Below are 22,602 nucleotides of genomic sequence, written 5' to 3' on the forward strand. Positions count from 1 at the left end.
TGCTTTAATTGATGCCCACATAAACACGCCACCAATAAATCAGAGACCCCCTTCAACTCTTCCCTCATTCCACACTGCACAGACATTCATTTTGCATGTTGTATTTCAAGCTTTTCACCCAAAAGCCAACTATAAATTCAGTTGTCAACTGACAACACTGTCAACCGACTAGCTTGAAAAAACATATCATTGTTAAGTAGGTAAATTAAATAAGTTTTCTTTAGACATACACCCACACGTAACTCAGGAGGAAGGAAACGTTTATTATTCAATAACCCTTTGAATGCAACCTCCATAATGTTTCAGGTTCAATTTAGTAGCAAACTTGATTAATAACATTTCCAGGAGTTCACAATTTCAAGGCTAAGGTTCTGGTTAAGGTAATGTGGTTATCAATTTAATATAAATGAAGTTTTTAAAAAAGGCTGAAAGCAGTCTGACCTCTTAAAGGAAAATATAAATGATCCAGACTTTAGTCTTAGTAACATAAGTACACTTCAGGACTACGACAGTCAAAGAGAAGGATTTTAAGTGAAGATCAGAAAGGAGCACTACTATTTTCTTCTACAACATATATATTTTGGTCATAGCATGCTGGCATGAATAAGGCAACGTGCCACGCGCTGGCGTGCAGGAAGTGCAGTGAGATGCACTGCAGGAAGGCAGTGGTGACGGTGGCAGGCACGGTGCAGGGTCTCTCCCCAGGCGCACGTCAGTCATCTTCTCCACAGAGCAGCAGGAGGGCTTTCTTATAGTCCCCAGATGTGTCCCCCTGAAACCCAAATGTACTCCGTTAACCCCCATGACTCACAGAAAATAAAAAACTAAGACATATCTGGCAACAGGTTTTATTCACATGACGTTTCCCCCATGTGGGTAATCTCTCTGTGAGTGCCTTTCACAACAGGAATGCTTTACAGAGAATTTCCTACTGACGCAACTGATGCTTAACTTTCTAATTTTACCCCTTAAAAGCACAGTTCTACCTAAGACAGTGAAGTATGTTCTTCCCTCTAGTAACACAGAACAGGGAAGCTTTTACAGCCATGTTCAAGTCAAGGTTTCTAAACGAACTCTGAGTCTCTCATCACAGCAGTCCCTAACCTTTTTGGCACCAGGGACTGTTTTCACGGAAGACAATTCTTCCAAGGACCGGGGGCAGGGGATGGTTTCGGGATGATTCGCGGGCATTACTTTACTGTGCACTTTATGTCTATTATTATTACAGCAGCTCCACCTCAGACCATCAGGCATTACATCCCGGGAGTTGGGGACCCCTGTCTTGTCACATAGCATATGGCTGGCTATGGGGGGCAATGCTGGGACCGCCTGGCTGTTACGGCTTTGCCTCAAAGACAGAAGGGTTAGGTACATTTTGCCTCTGCTTGTGTCACGCACAGATGTGTGGGATAAGTTAACGTTTCAAGCTATGAGTCACTGGGAGAACTCTCTAGTACCCTTCAGCCCAGCACACCACGCACACACAAAGTTCAACGCTTTCTCAACTGAGATGCTGCTTTGCACACAGCCCACATTCCCCTTTATCAAAGAGGAAGACCAAGACAGAGAGACAAAAAAAGACTGAAAGGCAGACAGAGGGAGGGAGGGAGGGAGGAAAAGAAAGAATGAGGAAGTCAAAAGGCCTTAAGCCAAATTTAATTATAGGCCACAGTGTCCCTTGCTTTTAAAAGGATGAAAATGACAGTAATACTTAAGCTCTTTACTTACTCCTGATATGACCTGGTTGGTTCTTTCCTGAACTATGAACCAATACTAGAGATAAGGTGACAACAGACAATAAAGAAAGAAAACACTGATATGAAAGAAAGGAGAAACTAATAAAGACAGCTGGAACTGATAAAAGGCAGAAAGAACCAACATATTATTACCGTGGACAAGACTGGGTTTAGTGAGTCATCTGTCACCACTACTAAATAATGCTTCCAAGCTCACCAGGAGCCTCGGCCTTCACCGAGAGCCAGTCTTTCACTCAGGAGCCATGACCCGTACTTCAGGGGACATTACGCCGAACTTTGTAACTCACAGCTCTAATCGCGCCTCTAAAAGTCTAAGCTTAACAGGGGAATTAGGTTCTCCCACCCATGTCTTGCAAGCTATGCACTGGTCTGCTGTGGACTTCTAAACATCTAAAGAAAGGTTCTACTACCTTAATCATGGAATAAAGAGAGGTGGCAAAATTCTTCCTAAACTCCTTCCTAATGTTAAACAGATCGATCTCACTTCTGGAAACCACAACTCTGATGAGGGTATGATCATCTGTCCCAGCTCCCTTTAAAAAAGAACAAAAGAGAGGCACGTGTTTAAAAATGTCAATTATAGCATCAAACTCCCCTGAGTTGGGGTGAGTCAATAAAGTAAAACAATTTAGTAGAATTGAACTACCTGTTTTAAGGAGGAAAAAAGCCTCAAAGTCTATCATCTAAAGCATACTAGAGAGATAAATTAATTAGATAGAAGATTCAAGGCATGCACTTACCTTCATAGCATAGTAGAGGGTTTCTGCAAGGTAGGCGGGTATACTGCGAATGGATTTCACTACAAAAATAAGTAATATAATGGTCACATGCTATTCTGATGTGAAAAGGATAAAGTAATTAAAATCAAAGCTGCCTGACGCTTATAGCTCTACTTAAATACAGTATGAAAGTAACACAGGCTCAAGAGCTGCTCATTGGCAAGCTGCTCTGATCTCCTGACTACAGAGAATCTCCATAGATACTGGCTTGAGTTTTCCGTAGAGTTCTGAGTTCTACACAGAAAGGCACGTAGGACGGGGGCTGCAAGTTTTTCAGTGCCCCTTTCTTCTATGAGCACCTTTTCGCTGTAACAGTTTTGGCAGCCCGGGCTGTTACGCCACAACCTTCTTCATCCCCAGTAAATTATACAAACCTCCTGGGAGTTTTCATTCCAATAGATTCAAGCAAATAATGTAAGATTACTACCCCATCTAATCTGACAAACCTTAGACTATCTGTCTGAAATCTTAATATAGGTATTCCCTCCGTATTCTGTTGATATAACGTCCATGATTCACACAGAGCAGCACGAGACTCACCCATTCCGGTAGAAACATCCAGATAAACTGGTAACAGAAAAGAGTATCTTCCCCGAACACGCACATATCTATTGTATGTTAGGGCTCCTCAGAACTCAGTCTGCTTAGCTTCAGAAACTATCATAAAAATTCCCTAATATATAAAAATAACAAATCCTTGATTGGGGGCGGTGTGTTCTTCTCCAATGCTTAAGAAAACAGCCACCAGGAACTAAATCTGTCATAACTTTTATGTGTATTCTATTATGAAGGGGTCATCTAAAAGATTTCTGTTAAAATTCATTAACTGTGGACTCAAATGAAAGGTTACTGTTAGTGCTGGTACACGCACACATTTAGCTTATTCTCCAGAAGACAGAGAGCACAGAAGCTTCAGCTCAACACCAAATACTCAGAACAAACAGCAGACAGAGGTTCACTCCAAACCCATATGAAAGCTGGGACCACAGGGAACTCACAAACTACATTCTCCCTGGAATTTGGTGAGTACGTAATACGACAATAAACGGCACAAACTCGTTTCTCCAATTTTTCCAGGTTATTCTGAATATTTAGCTAAAATAAAATTCTAAACTATTTACTCAGAAAAATAACCACTATCACACATCTTCCATTATATCAAAGATACTTATTCTAAATCAGATTCCAATTTCTCAGTCTGCTTCAAAACTGTGAGGATGGTATTCTAAAGAAAGTTAAATTTCACAGATATCAGAAGTAACATTTGCAAGCCTCTGAGATTACAATGCCCACATTTCAGGTTCACAATGAAACAGTAATACTTTTAATGCAGCTTCAAAATGATTTTTAAACAATTCTCTTAATGTTTCCATAAGATTAAATGAAATAACCAGATATTTCACGTATTTCCAACAACAAGATAGATTTTGAATTGGAAATTTAGGAGTTTGCTTCACCCAAATATCATGATAAGCTCTTTTATAATAAAGAAATAGATGGTTATTTTCAGATACAGCTTCAACTGAATAAAATACTTTAACTCTTAACACCATGAATATTATATACATTATAAAATTACCTACCGACAGCAAGGAGCAGTTGTTCCAAATTACCAGAAGTCTCTCGGTCAATGGTTTCTTCAATTTGAAATCCTGATATAGTCATGTATTTGTCAAACACTAGAAAACAGGACAACAATTTATGAATCACATAAGAATCACTCTTTCCAGAAAGATACTTCCTCTAACCAGGCACTGTCCTACCAAACACAAATCTCCCCTTTCTCCTTGCTGACAGACCTTGATTTTGTTCAGAGCCTCAACGTGCCAAGCCCGAAACAATGGATTCTAAGTGTTCTTTGTTCACTCATTTCCCAGCCCCTCCTTACTGGTTATAACCAATGAGATCTAAAGGGGAATCTGTGGGAGCGGATTCTGAAAAACCTTTCTCTTTCCCAATTAAAAGTAATAGACAGATATGGTGAGTTTACCCCTTTCTTTTCTTCTTGCTGTGAAAATGGCTGGTATGTTTGGAGCAACAGCAGTCATAGTGTGACAACGAGGTACCGAACATGAGAAAGAGAACCAAAGCACTAAGGACAGCGGAGAAGGAAAACAGAAAAGAGCCTACGTCCTGCCAAATCAGCCAAGGAATCTTACCTACAGAAAGCCCAATATTAAAGCCACTATTAGTAGGGTTTTCTGTCACTTGCCCGTGAACTTATTCCCACTTGATACCACAAGTACTGATGAATGCCCAGAAGTGAGCTCTTAGGTACCACTATCTAAGAGGAAATACTTGCAGTGAGCTACAGCTCAGTGATTTGTCACTGTAAGTAACAATCTAGAGGCCTATCTCCCTCATCACCCTGATAGCAAAGAGTGGACTAAGGATCTCTAAGTTTTGTAATAGCTACAAGAGAAGCAGAGAACTGTGAGATTTCTCAAGGTCACCAAAAGGAAGAAATTTAAAAACTGATCCATTCAGCAAGAGCCTGTTATGCAGCAGGTATTTTGGCACACTGACTCTTGTACTTTCAAAATTAATCAAAGTACCATACGTACCATACACATTTTTATCACTCACCCCTTCTCAAATGAGACACGCTTCGTGTTCCAAAGATAGTAATAAACTTTTCTTCGTCTGTTCCCCATTTAAGTTCTCCAGCCTGAAACAAAGCCTGTGAAAATTTCAACCTCAGTTAAGAAATCGTTCTCCCATCTCATGTCCAGGTTCTTAATCACACTTGGGTTTTACTCCCCGAATATGAATTTGCCTGATTCATCATCTTATGTTTTTCAGTTCTGATGTCTCCTACTCTGAAACTCAGCTCACTCAGTCTGGGGCTACTTGGGAGCTTGCCACTAAACTGTGGCAAAGCGATAAAGCAGAGCAATGGTGCCAGGTTAAATGTCCCCAAAATGTCTACCATGACTTCCAATCATTCAGGAGTAATGATGTGGTTGGTGGAAAGTTCCGATTACCTCACTGCTGATACATCCATTTACAGACTGGGAAAGTTTAACTAGGAGCTAAGGGGTCTGCGTTTTCTGTTTTGCTTGCTCTTGTAGCTGTTCAGTAATACATGATAAAACTCCATATTCTCTCTTTACAACTGAAATTTAACCAATGCTAGCTACAAAAAGTTTTCCCATTTGTAAAAGATCACAACGAATTTTTAAAACATTGTTAATACAGCACAGTGCCTGACATACAGCAGGCACTTAACATATACTTGTTGAATGGTTTGAGTGTCTACATTTACCTTTTTACATGGAAAAGAATATATGCTTTCCAATGTCCATATCATTGCTGAAAAAATTATATACAAACATCATCATTGAATCTGAGTCCACTTATTGGGTTGTAGATTATTTATTAAAACCCAAAGCATCAATCTTTAAAATGTCTATACTACCCTTTTAATCATTTCAAGGTAAGTATACCTATTAAAGCAAGCCAAATGCAATTTGCTGAGACTACTACTCCGAACTGCCTTTACGGCCACAAGTGGCAAAATAAATGATACGAGGTGATCAAAGCACGTGTTTGGATGTAGGAATTTTGATCACAGTATGTTTAAGAATATAGACTATGCTACTACAGATCTATTTTGTATTACACTTCCAGAGAATCATCTCTATGCTCAATATTGAAATTAATTTATTTTAATGATAAAAATACACAACATCAATCCTGGTCATGCGAGCATGCTCTTCAAAACTAAAAAGAGAGGGACTTCCCTGGTGGTCCAGTGGCTAAGACTCCACGCTCCCAATGCAGGGGGCTCTGGGTTCGATCCCTGGTCAGGGAACTAAGATCCCACATGCTGCAACTAAGAGTTCGCATGCCACAACTAAGACCCGGCACAGCCAAATAAATACATAAATAAAAATATTTAAAAAAAAAAAAAAAAACTAAAAAGAGTGTTACTACGAAAGTCATGCAAATATCTAAACCTTAGAACTATATCAGGGTGTTGTACACCTCTCTTAAGATAACTTTCTTAATCTAATTACAAAAATTACACATGTTCATTGATAAATTTTATAAAACAGAGAAAAAACATAAATAAGGAAATTTAAATTACCAAGAATATCAACATCCCAAAGATACTGGCTACTACCTCTAGTATGTTTTCCACACACAGATGAGATATACGTATACATTAATGCCTAAAAGTGGTGAAGGGCTTATCCTGTACAATACTGCAAGCGCTGCTGAAGCCTCCTTTCTTACCAATTGTTCTATATTTCTAGGGATGTTCTCTAGTAGCTGTAGCAGTTGTATGGAAAAACCTGGTGAGGTGGCTACTTTTAACTATAATCTCTTAATTTTCTTGGAAGAATTATGTTTGGGATCATTACCTAGTCTCAAACTACTACTAACTGAATCATATGCAATGATAATGACGGTATCAACATATAAAGCAATATTTAAAAGTCTTTTGTTTTGCCTTGTCTTAACGTTAAGGGTTAAATGAGGCTGCCCAATATCCACGGAGCTCTTCTGGATGAGGGACCCTCACACCTCCTCACCCTCCCCCTTCCCTCAGAGGGGGCTTTACAGTTTAGCCCAAGCAGTTTGATAACCTCTGGTTCAGTGCAAAGTACAGAGGTTTTGGAATCAAAACAGAACTGGTCCTGTCCTATCTGTGAGTCTTAGATGAGTTACTTAATCTCTTCTTGAGCCTCAGTGTCTTCACCTACACAGTAGGAATAATATTTCTATAGAGTTATTAATGGAGATTATATAACTCACATAATGAATGCACTGAACAGTGTCAGGCAATCAATAGCAGGTACTCAATAAGCATTGATTCCCTTCTCCCTCCTTCCTTTAAGAGTTCAACTTTCTCTCCAGAGAAAGCATAAAACAAGGATTTGGTAGGGCAGAAAGTAAAATCAGTTCAACGCATTAAAAATGTTAAAAAGTTAAGTGAATTAACTACAAAATGTTCAATTCCCAGGTGAATGACTCATTGAGGCTTATCAAATCCCTGAAATAACAGGAATCCTCTTAGTGCCAGGTATCAGTAGGGAAAAAAATTCAAATGCTTATAAAAGGGCCCCTTAGTTGGATGACTCTCAATTAAGAAATCTGAAATTCCCATCAGTGATAACAGCCCAGGTACCCTTGCTACAAGGTATAAATGGGTGTGTTCCTTTTTTATAATGCTGAAAGGGTAATTGTTTTCAACAGGCTGAATTAATTAATAAGATTTTTATGAATCAAAGATCAACAGCCAGTCTGTATTCTGTGTTGTCCCTGGTCACTGAAAAGGTAAAGAAAGCCTGGATACTGTTTCAGGGGTATGTTAAAGTAACTTCGTAAGTCAGTTTTCAGATGTACCAAGTTTCCCCTTCAGGGTTCTGAATGGTCATATCCCCTGCAGCAGAGGTTAAGTGATGCCTATACAGCCTCAGTACTCAAAGTGCGGCCCCAGGACCGGCACGGGCATCACCTGAGGGCTTGTTAGAAATGCAGATCCCAGGCCCCACCCAGACCTACTGAGTCAGAATCTGTAGTTTAAGGAGATCCCCAAAGGATTTATAGGCACATTAAAGTCTGAGAAGCACTGCTCTACAGTGAGTGCTCCAAGCAGAGAAATCAATGAAACCGAGGTACAAATGTACTGTTCCCGTTCAGTAGCCTCACGCTGCAGCAGTGCTCTCATCACACCACCAGCTGTGCTGGGAAACCTGCCCACCCACCGCCCGCTAATGCAGGCCTCACTGCAGTCGTCTGAGACTATTAAGCTGCTCCTTTCACCGTGACCGCGACCCCTGAAAAGCATGCAGAAGTCCCAGTCCTGAGAGCAGGAGTGTGAGAGCCAGCACATCTCCTACAGACCCACAGACAGTGCAAGCCTGGAAAGCAACAAGCTCGTCTCAGCAATGAGCAAAGCCCCTAACAGCTTGGGAGGACGGGTTTGTAAGTAGGCCGGATTAAGCGAGATCTTTCCTTCCAATCTATACTTACTAAGCCTGTTTTACAGTAGCGGAAAGGAGAGAAAGGAGCTAACGGGTAAGAACGCCAAGACTGTTGTCTAGTGAAAGAGGAAGGGCTTTGGGGTCAGATGGGCCCAGGTGGAAACTCCAGCTCCATTCCCACTCAGTGGGGGCCATAAGCTTGTTTCTCAAACCCCTGAGCTTCAGTTTCCTTATCTAGAAAACAGAAATGATCCCCTCTATGTCAGAGTTATGCACTGGGTCACTCGTCAGCAACTCATAATTACTAAGTGCTAACCATATGCTAGGGGCAAAGGATACAGATTGAACTGACAGCTCAGAGTGCCCTGGGTGGTCAGTCAAGTAAATAGGCAGCTTCCATATTAGGTGGCAAGAACTGTGGCAGGAAGCTTGAGATGCTATAGTCTCCCCTGTAAGGAGCACCTGACACACACCTGGGGGTCAGGCCGGGAGACCTGAAAAGCAGCTAATTTGAGGACTGACCCCGGAAGAGGAATTATTTAAGGGACGTACACTGTTTTTTAGATATAATGCTATTGCACAGTTACTGAAGTATAGTGTAAACATAACTTCTATATGCACTGGGAAACCAAAGTAATTCACGTAACTTGCTTTACTGTAATAGTCACTTTAGTGTAGTGGTCTAGAACCAAACCCACAACATCTCCAAGGTATGCCTATGAGAGACAGGACTACGATACGTGATTCTAGGAACCCAAGTAATTCCTTTATTACCATTTTCCAGTTTTCAGGTCTCATGTTTCAAATTTCCTAACACTTATTTCCTACATTTGACTACTTTATAAACCATACTGAGACGATAATGGAATTTAAAAGCCACTTAAGTACAAAATTTCATTAGGGAGTGACTAAAGAGCAACTGACAAAAGAACAATCCTGTTTAGGAGTCTATCAAAGGAAAGGTGGAGGAATTTTCAAATTCTACAATAACGTGTCATCTATTATGTAATAAAACACCATTTACCACTAAAGTATTTTTTCTTCTTTATCCTTTTCTACGAAGAGACTGCCACATTGGCAGTGGAATCCGTAACACCTGGTTTTCTTGTAAAATTCTCTATTTTGAGAATGTCCCATAATCTAAAGGAAAATAACATATCCAGGTGGAACTCATTATTTACATGTAATTTATTTTATTTCATTTCAGCCTTGGGATAAAACATTTTGTTGGCCATCTACTTACATGGGTCTTATGATTTGTAAACGACCCGTTAGACTATTTTTAGATGCTATCACACATATTATGATTTGCCATTAGCATGGATTCTTTTTTCATTTATGTCATAATAAAGTCATCACAGATTAAGTCTCACTCACCTGAGCATCTTGTTCAACCTGTGCTTCATCAATTCCAGCATCAGGGTCTCTATTAGCCTAGAAGAGATAATATGTTATGTTATTGCATTACATGAGTATTTTTGTTCTAAAGAAAAAACAGTTCCACCTAATGGTTATGCACATAAAGCTTTTTCTCTTAGGAATTATAAGCATTAATTAAGATCTTATCAATCCTACAATATTTTTACATTATCACACAAACACTGTCCAAAACCAACCTGACCCTCTTGATTTTAAAATCTATGAATAAAAGAGGACAGTGATATCCAAAATAAAAAAACAAAAAACTATGAGTTAGCTATTACGAGTTCAGGTCAGATATTCTGAAACACAAACACACACTGGCACCTCACAGCCAGAATCAAGCAAGTACCAGAAATAAATAAAAGAATTTTAAGTGACTTGACTTAACTAGATTCAGACCAGTCCGGCTTCAGGGTTTTTAAACCACAAAGAGCCTCCACCCAATACCTGAAGGAGGACCACCAACATCCTCTGGTAGTACCCTGAAGTGTCCCCCACCACATCATCTTCCAGGCTCGAGCCATATTCTGCAACAGAATAATTTCACACTTATTTACAGCTTCTTTCAACTAGAAAAGGATATCTTGCCCCATTAATCAAATGGAAGAGATATAAAGGAAGAAATATTTGATTAGCATAATAGTTCATGCTTCTCTGAAGACTGAAGGCAAATGTTTTAAGTGGTGAGTGGCTGGAAGAAAAGAAATTAAAGTCTCCCAAAAGCACACAGTTCAAACCTAAATCATGACTCGGCCATTTAGAAATGCTCTCAACCAACGCAGTTATTAATCTGTTATTAATCAGATACATGATGGTACTGGAAAGTCTCTAAAATACAATCAATCTTAATTTTAAACTTTGTTTCACTTTCTTTCAAACGTTTTACATGATTCATCTCGAAAGGTCTTCCACTCTCAAATATTCTGAGTTTTTTTTTCCTTTGGGGCATGGCCATCCCTTCTCCTAATAAGATATTTTTCCTCTGCAACAAGTAAAGTTAACTCTGAGAGACAGCAGTGATATTTTAAAATATGCCCTTCTCCCCTCCATTCCCAGCTATTCGACAGACATAAAGCCACAGCAAAGGGGAAAACCAGGATCTACAAGAGTCTACAGGCACTTTTCACCGTCTCACAACCAGCTGCCATTGAAGGAAAGGAGGTATTACTCTAAGGCATTTAAACATTTCATCATTATTTGAAAGGAGACAAAGTTTAAAAGTTTGACACTTCTAAAGATACAAAAGAGATACATATCTATTTCAATCAGTTGCTCAAATACAAAACCCTGAAGGAATTTTTTATTCCTTCCTCTACTCCAACACCTATATATAATCAACCATCAAATCCATTTATATTTCTCCTCTGATTCGCCTCATACCTCCCACCAGCCTAGGCTGAGCCATAACTGCCCAGCTTACCTCTCCCAACACAGCTACCTCATCAGCCTCCTAATTCAAACCTTCTTCCCGACCTCAATTGTCCCTTTAATACTCTACTATCCATTCAGGAGCTTACAATGCTTTTGAACCAAGTCCAAACTACTAATCCAGTCATACAAAACCATCTGTAACAGAGCCTAACTGCACTTATTCAGTTTATCTCCACAATGGACATGCACATTCCCTCCACTACAGTCACATTCTCTTTGTTCCCTCAGTATACTTTTGTCAAACTGGTCTCCATGCCATGGCAGACAGTGGGTGGACCTTGACCAAAAATGCCTTCTTCACCCACTCGAAACCTACCTAGTCTTGAAACCCTGGCTCATCTGACTGCACTGTGAAGAAGCCTCTCCTTACATCCAAAGCCAAAATGACCTCTTCTCTGAATGAATTCTTTCATTAAACATGTTCGATGTTTGAATTTTACTATCCTGTAACTCTTGCAGCTTTTTCTAAGTCATGTCATCCCTAAATAGACTGCAAACTCCTTGAGGACAGGAGCTTTGTCAAGTGCATCTTCTGCATCATTCATGACAGCCAGTACGCTGCAGGACACATAGCAAGTGTACAATAGCACGGCTGACTGGGTGGACCACACACAGTTACTATACCTCTTGTGGCACGCCATCTGTCACCCGGCAGCACAAAGCCTCATTCATCAATGTCAACAACCCCAGAAGGAGATATGTGAATATTGTATCAGGTAAAGACTCAAGCGTGATCACCTGCAGCTGAGATACATGTAGCACCTCTGCCTTAGTGGTTGGGTCCTATCCAACTACAAAAAGAGGAGCAGGAAAGAAAGATTCCAGCGCTTCAAAAGGTAATTGTTGGGCTCCCCTGGTGGCGCAGTGGCTGAGAGTCCGCCTGCTGATGCGAGGGACACGGGTTCGTGCCCCGGTCCAGAAAGATCCCACATGCCATGGAGCAGGCTGGGCCTGTGAGCCATGGCCGCTGGGCCTGCGTGTCCGGAGCCTGTGCTCCGCAACGGGAGAGGCCACAACAGTGAGAGGCCCGGGTACCGCAAAAAAAAAAAAAAAAAAAAAAAAGGTAATTGTTTAGTGGCCATAAATTTCACACCATTCTAACTTGCTGGGTTACACGGTCATTTCTAAGATTAACCAACTAATGCCAAGATAGGGACCCATTTTCCTAGCTGCAGGCACTAGGCTTGGAGGTCTGTTGACTGAGCTGACAATCTGGACAGTCTGATCCTCCTAAGTCACGCAGAGAGCAGTCTTTTACAGAAAATCTGATGAGAAAAGAATTCCCTACTTTTACTTTTTATTACATTTTCTTGGTTCCATTAACAGGATATGCTTCAGACTGAAATATAGGTTTTTTTTCACACAAAGAAATTTTAAAAATCCAAAAGAAAAGACACCAAAAAGAAGGTCAAAATGCAGAGTAGTCAAGCACTCCCCTTAGCTAGAATGTCATACATTTACTCAGACATTATTGACTCTGATTTGGACAAGGTTTCTTTTCCTTTTTAGTAATTCGTAACTTCTACCAACATAAAACTGAAATTTTTAAGGAAGAAAAACCACTTACATTTTAAACTTAATGTGAAAGAGACAACCTGTATATCCTAACACTGACTGTAAATCCTATATGAAAATAAGTCCTATCCTCAACAGAAGTTTCTTACAAATACTAAAGTAGTTATAGGTATAGAAAAAGGCAGTCTCTTCCCTACTGAAAGAGAAACTAGCTTGAATTGTTGCTTATTTGTTTACTCATTCCTTCACTCATCCAGAAATCACGTATGGCCTGCCCTCCTATAACTCCAAAGAACTCCATTCACTTTAGAGAAATGACAAAGTGACAGCGGAAGTGAAGGGAGATGTAATTCAAAACAGTTACCTTCTTCATAAACCTGCTTTATGGCTCTCAGTTCTTCAGGTGTCCTTGAAGCAATAATTTCTGTCAGGACTTTTTCATTTGTCCCAGCTCCCTGTTTGGAGATTTATTTTTAATAGAAAAAAACATGTTAATAAGATTAAAAAGAAAGTGATTTTCCTGGAACAGATGTTACCCCAACTGCATAAATATGTATATATTATCCAACATAACGTTCACTTTCTATATGAGTTCTATTAGTTATAGAAATACGAAATTTCAAATTAGTTTTCTTTCCAAAGACAATTTTATCCTTTTTTGCCTAATGAAAAAAATGTTTATTGTATGAATGTGTCTACATATATGACATATAACAGATTACATAAATTTGTAATTTTATCAGTTTAATTCTAAATAGTTTTAAAGGGAAACATTTTAATGAAACAGGAAATAATAAAAAGGCTGAAAGAGTAAAAATGAAAACTTCACATAAATTTACATGGAAGAACACTGACACTTAAACAATATGTACCTCAAAACATAAACAACCCTGCCCTCAAATTAAGTTCTCTATGGATCACAGGGAAATTCTGCAACACAGGTAAAAATAAATATAGCATGGCTTGGTTATTAGGAATCAGTTATTGGATCAGCATAAAGGAATTGGGACTTGCTTTCTGGATTTTTAAAGAATAATTGTAGTTGGTTTTCCTTTTTCTCATTATAAGTCATATCTACACTACTAAATTAGAAGGTACAAGCAATGACATAGCTGAACTTAATTTTAAAAGATAGCATATTTAAGCCTTAATTTCCTTATATTTCTGTTGCTTTACCAAAAAATCAAACACTGAAAGAACTAGGTTTATGCTCGGGCAGAATTTTAGCTACTGCTAATATTTCAGAAGGCTGCAAAAATGCCCGTTTCCAATAACTTAAGATTTTATTTATTCCAAAGAATCATTGTAGGAAAATGAAGAAGCACAGAAAGGTTCCTAACTTGATAAACCCTCTCCTCCCTCCACCTGAGCTACATCATCTCCTTGTTGTTAATTTCAGTTTGTCCATTCAAAACCTAACTACTAGTGACTGAGTTATTCCCTGTCCCATAAGTCTAAACAAATGATTCAATGTAATCACATTTATACAACATTGCAAACACCAGGCAAGGGAATATACATTTAGTTACTTGCTACAATGAAATTATATCAAGTTTACCAGCTGCTTCATTTCAGTATTTAGAAGTACAGGAAAGAAGGAAAGGGTATTAGAAAATCTTTCTTATCTCAAAATTCTCTCCAAAGCTTCATCTTCTATGCTAAAACGATTAACAATATTATTGTTCCCTAATCAGGCAACTTTCTAAACTAAAAGATAAAATACCTAATCTGTAACATTTTAAAAACATATCTCAGGGCTTCCCTGGTGGCGCAGTGGTTGAGGGTCCACCTGCCGATGCAGGGGACTCGGGTTCGTGCCCCGGTCCAGGAAGATCCCACATGCCACAGAGCGGCTGGGCCCGTGAGCCATGGCCGCTGAGCCTGCGCGTCCGGAGCCTGTGCTCCGCAACGGGAGAGGCCACAACAGTGAGAGGCCCGCGTACCGCCAAAAAAAAACAAACAAAAAAAAAACACAAACAAAAAAACCATATCTCAAAATTAGAAAACAAGCATGAAAATAAAGTACAAAAGGCTGTAAAATACACTAAAATTTTAAAGACCCACTACTACTGAGTTAACTATACAAAAAGACTAAATGACACACTTGTCATTTTCTCTTTCCTTTTCTTATTGCCTCCTACGCAGTTTTGTCCTTCAAGAAACCCTCAGTGAAATAATTCAATTTGTTTTAATATAAAAATACCATAACCTGCTGTATAAAAAAAATTAAATAAAATTAAAAAAAAGAAATAGCTGTTAGAACAGCTAATTGTCATGTATAATGGCTGTAATAGACTGATGTGATGATTTATATGTTCCAAAATATAAATAAATAAAATAAATAAAATAAATAAATAAAAATAAAAATACCATAAAGTAATTACCAACACAAAATAATATTATACACATGACAGGAATATTCCTCGCACTCATCCTTTCACCTTAAGAGCATGCTTCAGTTCATAGGCATCGTAAAGCCGAGAGGGTTTCATCAGAGCCACAATTAATTTTTCAAATTTTCCAGTCAGTTCTGATTTCAGGTCATCCAGAAGGTCCTAACTCACAGAAAATATAAATTGGTTAACCATGCAGAAATTTTAAGGAGGTTCTTCTTAAATATGAACAATAGCCCTTTGCTCTAATGAATTCTTTCCATTGCTATCTCCAAGTAGAAGACACATGAGCTAAACAACACCCTGTGGCTTTTAATAATGTACTTTTGACATCTGACCTTAACCTAAAGCAAAGCCCCTCATGTGTCAAGGTACTTGTTTTTAAGATGTTTTTCTTAATCTCAGAGATTTTAAAAAATGAATGCTTTTTATAAAAACTATTTATTTTAAAATATTTTAAAATAAGCCTAAAATATTTTAAAAATACTCTTCTGAGAAACATGTCTATCTCAAAAAAATAATTTCTCCAAAATATCATAATGCATTTTTACAAAGGACAAAATTTGGCCTATCATACCTGAACAAAACAATGTTTTCTTTTCTCTCCATATCTAGTGATATTCTAATACATACATAATAGACTATGTTCATTACTATGCCCCTGACTACTGCAGGACAGCTGCTATTTTGGGGAACTTGCATAATTATAAAGAGAAAAGCAGTATTTCTCATCCATTTCAGTTTCAGCACACAGGCAACTAGAATTTGTGTTTAAAATACATGCTTTTTTTTTTTCTTTGCATTTGTTTCTCGAAATAATGAACACAAATTTTCAGAATAAAGCTACATTTAAGTTTTTCATGTCTGTACTAATTCATTTAGCGACAAATTTAATTTTTACTTTGAATTGTTAATCAAATAAGAACATTTAAATCAATGAATTAAAAACTCATTTATTAAAGTATCACTCCAAAAGGAACCAAGTGTGACTGTGTCAGAGCAAAACATATTTCAATACAGGTTTACACCTGGAAACTAATACAACAATCCTGAGTGGGAAATACAGAAGGAAAGAAGGGCAGTTATCCCCATTGGGATCTTTCGGCACCTATACAGTGTCAAGTGAGGAAAAACAGTCATATGAGGATAAGTTGAGTGAGCGTTTTAACCAACAGCTGATAACTAAGAAACAAACTAGAAAAGAAAAAAGGAGGAATAGGAAAGTCAGAATCATAAGATTCATGATATTTACAAAAGAATATTAGTAGATTTCAAACTAGTCTTAAAAGAGAAAGCTGCTCTCACATGCCACCTTGGGATGAAGTACAGTCTTACCCTGCCAAACAGAGTTTTAAAAGCCATAGCGATCTCCTGGCGCTGAGCATTACTGCGGGATGTCAGCAGAGTCAGGATGCTCTCCTCATCGGTGCCTGCAATTACGTTCCAACCATTACATCCCGGCTCCCACAGGCCCACTCTCTCGATAACCTTTGTAACCAGCTCCCTAGTCACTTTAATTCCTTGCCTCATAAAATATATTTTATTAAGTAATTTATTAAACTATAAAATTTACAATATCCAAATGTTATTGTTTCCAACAATACGTACTACCCCTACACATTGTGAAGGAGACGCAAAAATTCTCCTGACTTTTTAAAAACTGAGTGCACCTAGCTTTTCTTGCAACAAGTAATTACTCAAATAACAGCTCTTCACAAGGCATGATGTGTTGCGTGTTCCACGGGGTTGAGAAAGGAGAAAAGATATAGACGCTGGTTTCAAGTTATGAACAATTTAGGGTAAAAAATACAAATATTTTTTTTGTGAGGTAAGGCAGAATGTGACAAGGGCCTCAGGAGAGGTCCAGGTGTTAAATGGGGTTCAGAGGAGGTTCTCGTAGCTGAAAGGCAGCGGAAGACAGTTTTGGGGAAAGCTTCATGGAGAAGGTGACACCCACCCAAAACAGTCTTGAAGGATGAAAAGATTTTGACAGGCAGTGATGTAAGGAAGAAAGACAGGCTTTTAGAATCCAGGAAAAGCTCAACAGTAGGAAAATACAGAGCTTTCCTGAGTAGCAGATCACCTGGCATGGATGGATCAGCGGACACATCAGGCAGTAATGTGCGCTGAGACCGACAAGGTGGGCTGGAATACCAGGGAAGGCCTTACAAGGCCAGAAAGCCTGCACCTGATCCTGCTACAACAGGAAATCTCACAAGATGTTCAGAATGGAGAGTGATGGGGTCAGAGCCAAGTTTGAGGAAGATGAATCCCTTCACGTGGACACTGGTACAGAAGGAGCCTGAGGACAGGAGGATTAATTATATGTGGAAGTCCTCAAGAAGAGAGGTTTTTAAACTGCAAAAAAGGAAAGCTGAGAAAGTGAAGACAGTGGGATGTAAGAAACTTAGAGAACTGGATATCTGATTAGACACTGAGAGCAAAAGGCTGCACAGCTGATCACCCTCAGGAATGTCTGTTTACTCAGTCAGCTACCATATGGGTAAAGCTGAAAAGCTAAAAAAACAAAGAGGCTGAATTTAACTGCTGTTTGGTTCTAGAGGCTAAATACTACGGGTGGTCAGTCATTTTTTTTGTTCCTTTAATGTTTCTCTCTATATATGTTCAGCTCAAAATATTCTAAAGTTAATCTTACTGTAAAACAATGACTTTTTTGTTCAGAAAAACAAATGTCACATTTTTTTTTAGAACAAAAAGAAGGCTGAATTTACCCAGGCCTTTCATGGCCTTCCGAAGAGTTTCTGCATCGGCCCGCTCATCAAATCCAGGGAAGTCAGTCACAGTGCCTCTGAGCGCCTGACACAGGAAAAACAGCAATATTATTCACAGCATGACTAATACAATAAACATAAACAGTAAGCTGCTTGCTCTGCTTCATGTTCAGACTTTACATAAACTTATCATTTGATAAGATATATCAATATAACCCCATTTGAAATGGGAAACAGACCATTACAATGTGGATTAGCAGTGCACCAATTCAGTGCACGAGCTCTCCTGGCCTACCTGCGATACCATTAGCAGGAAGGCTGGCTTCCAAGGCCCTCTTCCTTCAGGCATCGCCCCCCAGTGATCAAGCTCCACCAGCACCTCCTGGTTCAAGGAGGGCACTTCTTTGCAGGCTTCATTCCCGTTAAGCCTCTCGCCACTTTGATCTGGGAGCATGCTGAGCCTGCATTAAAACTTGAGGCCTTCTGTGGCACATATATACAATGGAACATTACTCAGCCATAAAAAGAAACAAAACTGAGTTATCTGTAGTGAGGTGGATGGACCTAGAGTCTGTCATACAGAGTGAAGTAAGTCAGAAAGAGAAAAACAAATACTGTATGCTAACACATATATATGGAATCTAAAAAAAAAAAAAAAAAGAAGTGGTCATGAAGAACCAAGGGGCAAGACGGGAATAAAGTCGCAGACCTACTAGAGAATGGACTTCAGGATACAGAGAGGGGGAAGGGTAAGCTGGGACGAAGTGAGAGAGTGGCATGGACATATATACACTACCAAAAGTAAAAATGCTATCTAGTGGGAAGCAACCGCATAGCACAGGGAGATCAGCTCGGTGCTTTGTGACCACCTAGAGGGGTGGGATAGGGAGGGTGGGAGGGAGGGAGACGCAAGAGGGAGGAGATATGGGGATATATGTATATGTATAGCTGACTCACTTTGTTATAAAACAGAAACTAACACACCATTGTAAAGCAATTATACTCCAATAAAGATGTTAAAAAAAAAAAAAAAACAAACTTGAGGCCTTACCCTAGGCACTGAACTCTAAGCAATGCTCTTAATAAATCTAGTCCTGTTTCCTTATACTTATTTAGGGATTTTAAGATAACCTGGCAAAACCTGAAAAGATTTTCAGTAGTTCATGTGCCAGAAAAATACAAATTTCTGAATTTAGAACTTTTAAAGATATATTAGAAGACACTGTTTGTAAGAGTTCCTACTTTATGTTATCATATATAGTACTTTTTTTTAGATGTTCAAATCTCTTTTTTTTGATATATCCCATATTTTATATAGTACTTTTAATCATCCAAATATTTTAATACCTCCCAAAACTGTTTGTAATATCAATAGATCTTTAGAATCAGAAAGCTTTATTAATACTGAGCCATAAATTTTTATCTTATGATAAAGGGAGGCTCCCAGGATTTATTTTTACCAATAAATGTTCCTGAAGTACCTCACAACTCCTGTCAAGGTTCCATCCAAAACTGAGAAATAAACAGCTATAAGGGTTGGGGACTGAGAAGACTTGTCTGGTTTACGATCACTTCTGTTTTACTATGAATGCATGGAAGCACAATCACCTACAAGGAAAAAAATTTCTCTTCCACCTTAACATCCAACTGCTGCATTTGCCTACAGTACCTTAACACCAATCACATTAAAAAAAAAAAAAAAAAAAAGACAACAGAGAGACATATCCATGGGGAAGAACTTGCATGGGACAATGCACCAGAGGTCAGCTCTGAGACCTCTCTTCAGTGGCACTGCATTCTGTCTCCTGAAAAAGTAGCACTCAGGGCTCCAGAAGACAGACTCTCTCCTTGACCAAACTTCAGACAGGCTCCTCAGAGCACACTTTTTGACTAGGACTGGTCTCTAGCCTGCCAAGCCCAGTTGTAGCACGAATCCTGCTGAAGTCAGTTTACAGAGAATCCTGCAAACCTTAATATCTGTTCAAGTTCCTCATCCTCCATCTTTGACGTATAAATCCATGGGCTGCCTTAAGCAAGAATCCTATTAGGCCAGTTCAGCAAGAATCCCTCTACCCTTAATGTCTCCTCTTAGTAACTTTCCATCCACTGACCCCCTTCATCCTGCTCACTGGTTGTAAGTTCCCAGCTGCCTTTGCTATACTTGGACTTGAACCCAATCTCTTCTCTTCCATTGCAATACGCATGACCTTTACTGCAGTAGTTTTGAAAGTCTTCTTTACCATTTAACAAGTACGAGAATAATTTTTTCTTTAACAATAGTCTCCTCTTGTTCAAGGAAAGAAGAAAGACTCTTCTTTCCTCTGAACAGAGTCAGCCTTGAGAGAACCTACAGGAAAACCTTATTGTAATTATGTGTCCAAAAGCATACAATCCAAGAGAAGAGGTGTTTTTTCCCAGTTTCATCTCCCAGCCCCAGAGTGTTGACTGGTAGCAGCTTTCATCCCCCCAAGCCACCCCCCCCCACACCCACAGCCAAACAAAAGACTGTGGCCAAGTAGGAAAAGGAGGGGCAGGGAAGCCTCACTTATCTCATGGGGAGGTCACGAAACTAAGCCAGAGCTCTTCATTCTACTAAGTGGGAAAATGCGATACTGTGATTTATAATAAGAGACATATATATTTGGTCTTTGTCCCCATTTCCTGCACAGATCTCCTAAAACCCTTGGAATTCCCGGATGATAAGAGTGATAAATTTCATAATGATAAGAGCTTGATATTCGTAGCAAACCCCCTTCAATCACACCTGACTTTGTTAATGAGGTGACTTTTGGGAAGCATCTAAGGATGGGGGTTTCGGGGCTGCTTGCCCGGGGAAGCAACCATGCGATTAGAGGGTTGGAACTTTCAGTCCCACACCCACAACCCCACCTCAGGGAAGAGAGAGGGGCTGGAGATCGAGTTCTATCACCAATGGCCAATGATTTAGTCAATCATGCCTAAGTAATGAAGCCTCCATAAAATCCAAAAGGACACGGTTTGGAGAGCTTCCAGGCTGGTGAACACATGGAGTTGTAGGGACAGTGGCTCACTCGGAGTGGGCCCTGAAGCTCCCTGCCCCTTCCCACACACCTTGCCCTACGCATCTCTTCCATCTGGCTAATCCTGAGTTGTGTCCTTTTATAATAAACCAGTGATCTAGTAAGTAAAATGTTTCTCTGAGATCTGTGAGCCAATGATGGGGTCATTGGAAACTCCGATCTATAGCCAGTCAGTCAGAATCAGATGTGACCATCTGGCCTTGCAACTGGTGTCTGAAATGGGGGTGGGAGTATGAAGAGGGGTGGTCTTGCAGAACTGAGCCCTCAACCTGTGGGAGCTGATGCTATCTCCAGCAGACAATGGCAGAACTGAGTTGAATAGCAAGACACCCATCTGGTACAGGAGAACTGCCTGTTGGTGTGTGGAAACTACACCCCACATTAGAAGTGGGTTCAGAACCCTTTGAGAAATCCACCCAAAGCCAGGCTAGTCTCCATTTCCACCCTATCTAAAAAGCACAGATGCAATAAGGGCCAATAAACTCCCTGCCATTTGTTCTATAGCTTGACCATATGAAAGTGAACGGTTGAATACCGGCAGCTTCAAATGGTTCAACACCATTAAAAGGAGCCATAGGTTGGGAGAGAAACTGGTAAGATTTGAGGAGACAGCCCTTCAAAATTGGTATGGGTTAGGAAAGTGATTTCTCTCAAGGCAAACTGCAGTTCCTCTCTGTTTAGTAAGACCACTTCAAATCGATGAGGAAGACACCATCAATATCATCATAAACATGAACAAATACCATGGGTTCTCTCACTGTGAGAACTTGAATGACTTAGCTCACCTGTCTGCTTATCTATTCACTCAACAGCCATTTTCTGCATGCCTTCCACTGCCAAGTATTGTACTAATCAGTAGGAAAAAGTTAAGATCTCTTAAGTCAAGAGAAAATGATAGGCATGTAAGTAATCAAGCGCAGTAGAGTATATACACACAGAGGTTTCCTCAGGGTAATGTGAGCACATAAAGGAGGGACTGAGACAGGAGGAGTGGAAAGAAAAGAAATCAGAAAAACTTCCCCAAAACGTCTTGAAAGGTGCCTGTAATTTTGCCAGGCTGGCTCAGCAAAGCAGAAAAGGGCAGGCAGCTATTTCAGTACGTATTAAAAGCATGGAAGAAGGAAACAATGTGGTGCTTTGGACAAAGGGTTAAGTATTTCAACAGACCGGAACAAGCAGTAAGATTGGATCGAAAAACAAGGGAAAGGTCACAGTGGGGAGCCAGGACGGCTGGAAGCCAGGCTGAGAAGAGCAGCCTTCACCCCGCTGGCAAAGGAAGCCCTTGGAGGACGTTTAAGCAAAGCAGACAAGGAACAAGGTCGACTCTGTACAGTAACATCACTAGGGCAGCAGTGGAGACAAAAGGACAGAACTGTGCACGTGTGGAGACAGAAAGACTGTTTTAGAAACTACTAAACATAAGAAGGATAAAAAGGACCTAATCTAAGTCAGGAGCAGTGGAAATGGAAAGGAAAAGGCAGACAGGAACAGGGCCAAGGCAGAAGGAGACCACTGAGGATGATTCATTTTCTGGATAAGGAACAGGGTGGCTGGTTTTGCACTTCTCCACATACTGAAAGA

At 39.7% G+C, this 22,602-nt stretch overlaps 1 protein-coding gene across 1 annotated transcript in view; it reads right to left on the reverse strand.

Moving 5' to 3' along the window:
- Positions 1-243: 243 nt before the first annotated feature.
- ANXA5 (annexin A5) overlaps positions 244-22,602 on the reverse strand; it is a 31,343-nt gene continuing 8,984 nt past the window's right edge. The window contains exons 2-12 of the mRNA XM_065878334.1: positions 17,963-18,047; positions 16,566-16,660; positions 15,279-15,392; positions 13,202-13,292; positions 10,339-10,418; positions 9,847-9,903; positions 5,123-5,216; positions 4,120-4,215; positions 2,498-2,556; positions 2,168-2,290; positions 244-772 (exon numbers count right to left, since the gene is read on the reverse strand). Of these exons, the coding sequence (XP_065734406.1) occupies positions 713-772; positions 2,168-2,290; positions 2,498-2,556; positions 4,120-4,215; positions 5,123-5,216; positions 9,847-9,903; positions 10,339-10,418; positions 13,202-13,292; positions 15,279-15,392; positions 16,566-16,660; positions 17,963-18,047 (954 nt within the window). The 3' untranslated portion in view covers positions 244-712. The remainder of the gene's footprint in view (positions 773-2,167; positions 2,291-2,497; positions 2,557-4,119; positions 4,216-5,122; positions 5,217-9,846; positions 9,904-10,338; positions 10,419-13,201; positions 13,293-15,278; positions 15,393-16,565; positions 16,661-17,962; positions 18,048-22,602) is intronic.

The sequence above is a fragment of the Phocoena phocoena genome, chromosome 5 (genome assembly GCF_963924675.1).
Source record: "Phocoena phocoena chromosome 5, mPhoPho1.1, whole genome shotgun sequence".
Lineage (NCBI taxonomy): Eukaryota > Metazoa > Chordata > Mammalia > Artiodactyla > Phocoenidae > Phocoena > Phocoena phocoena.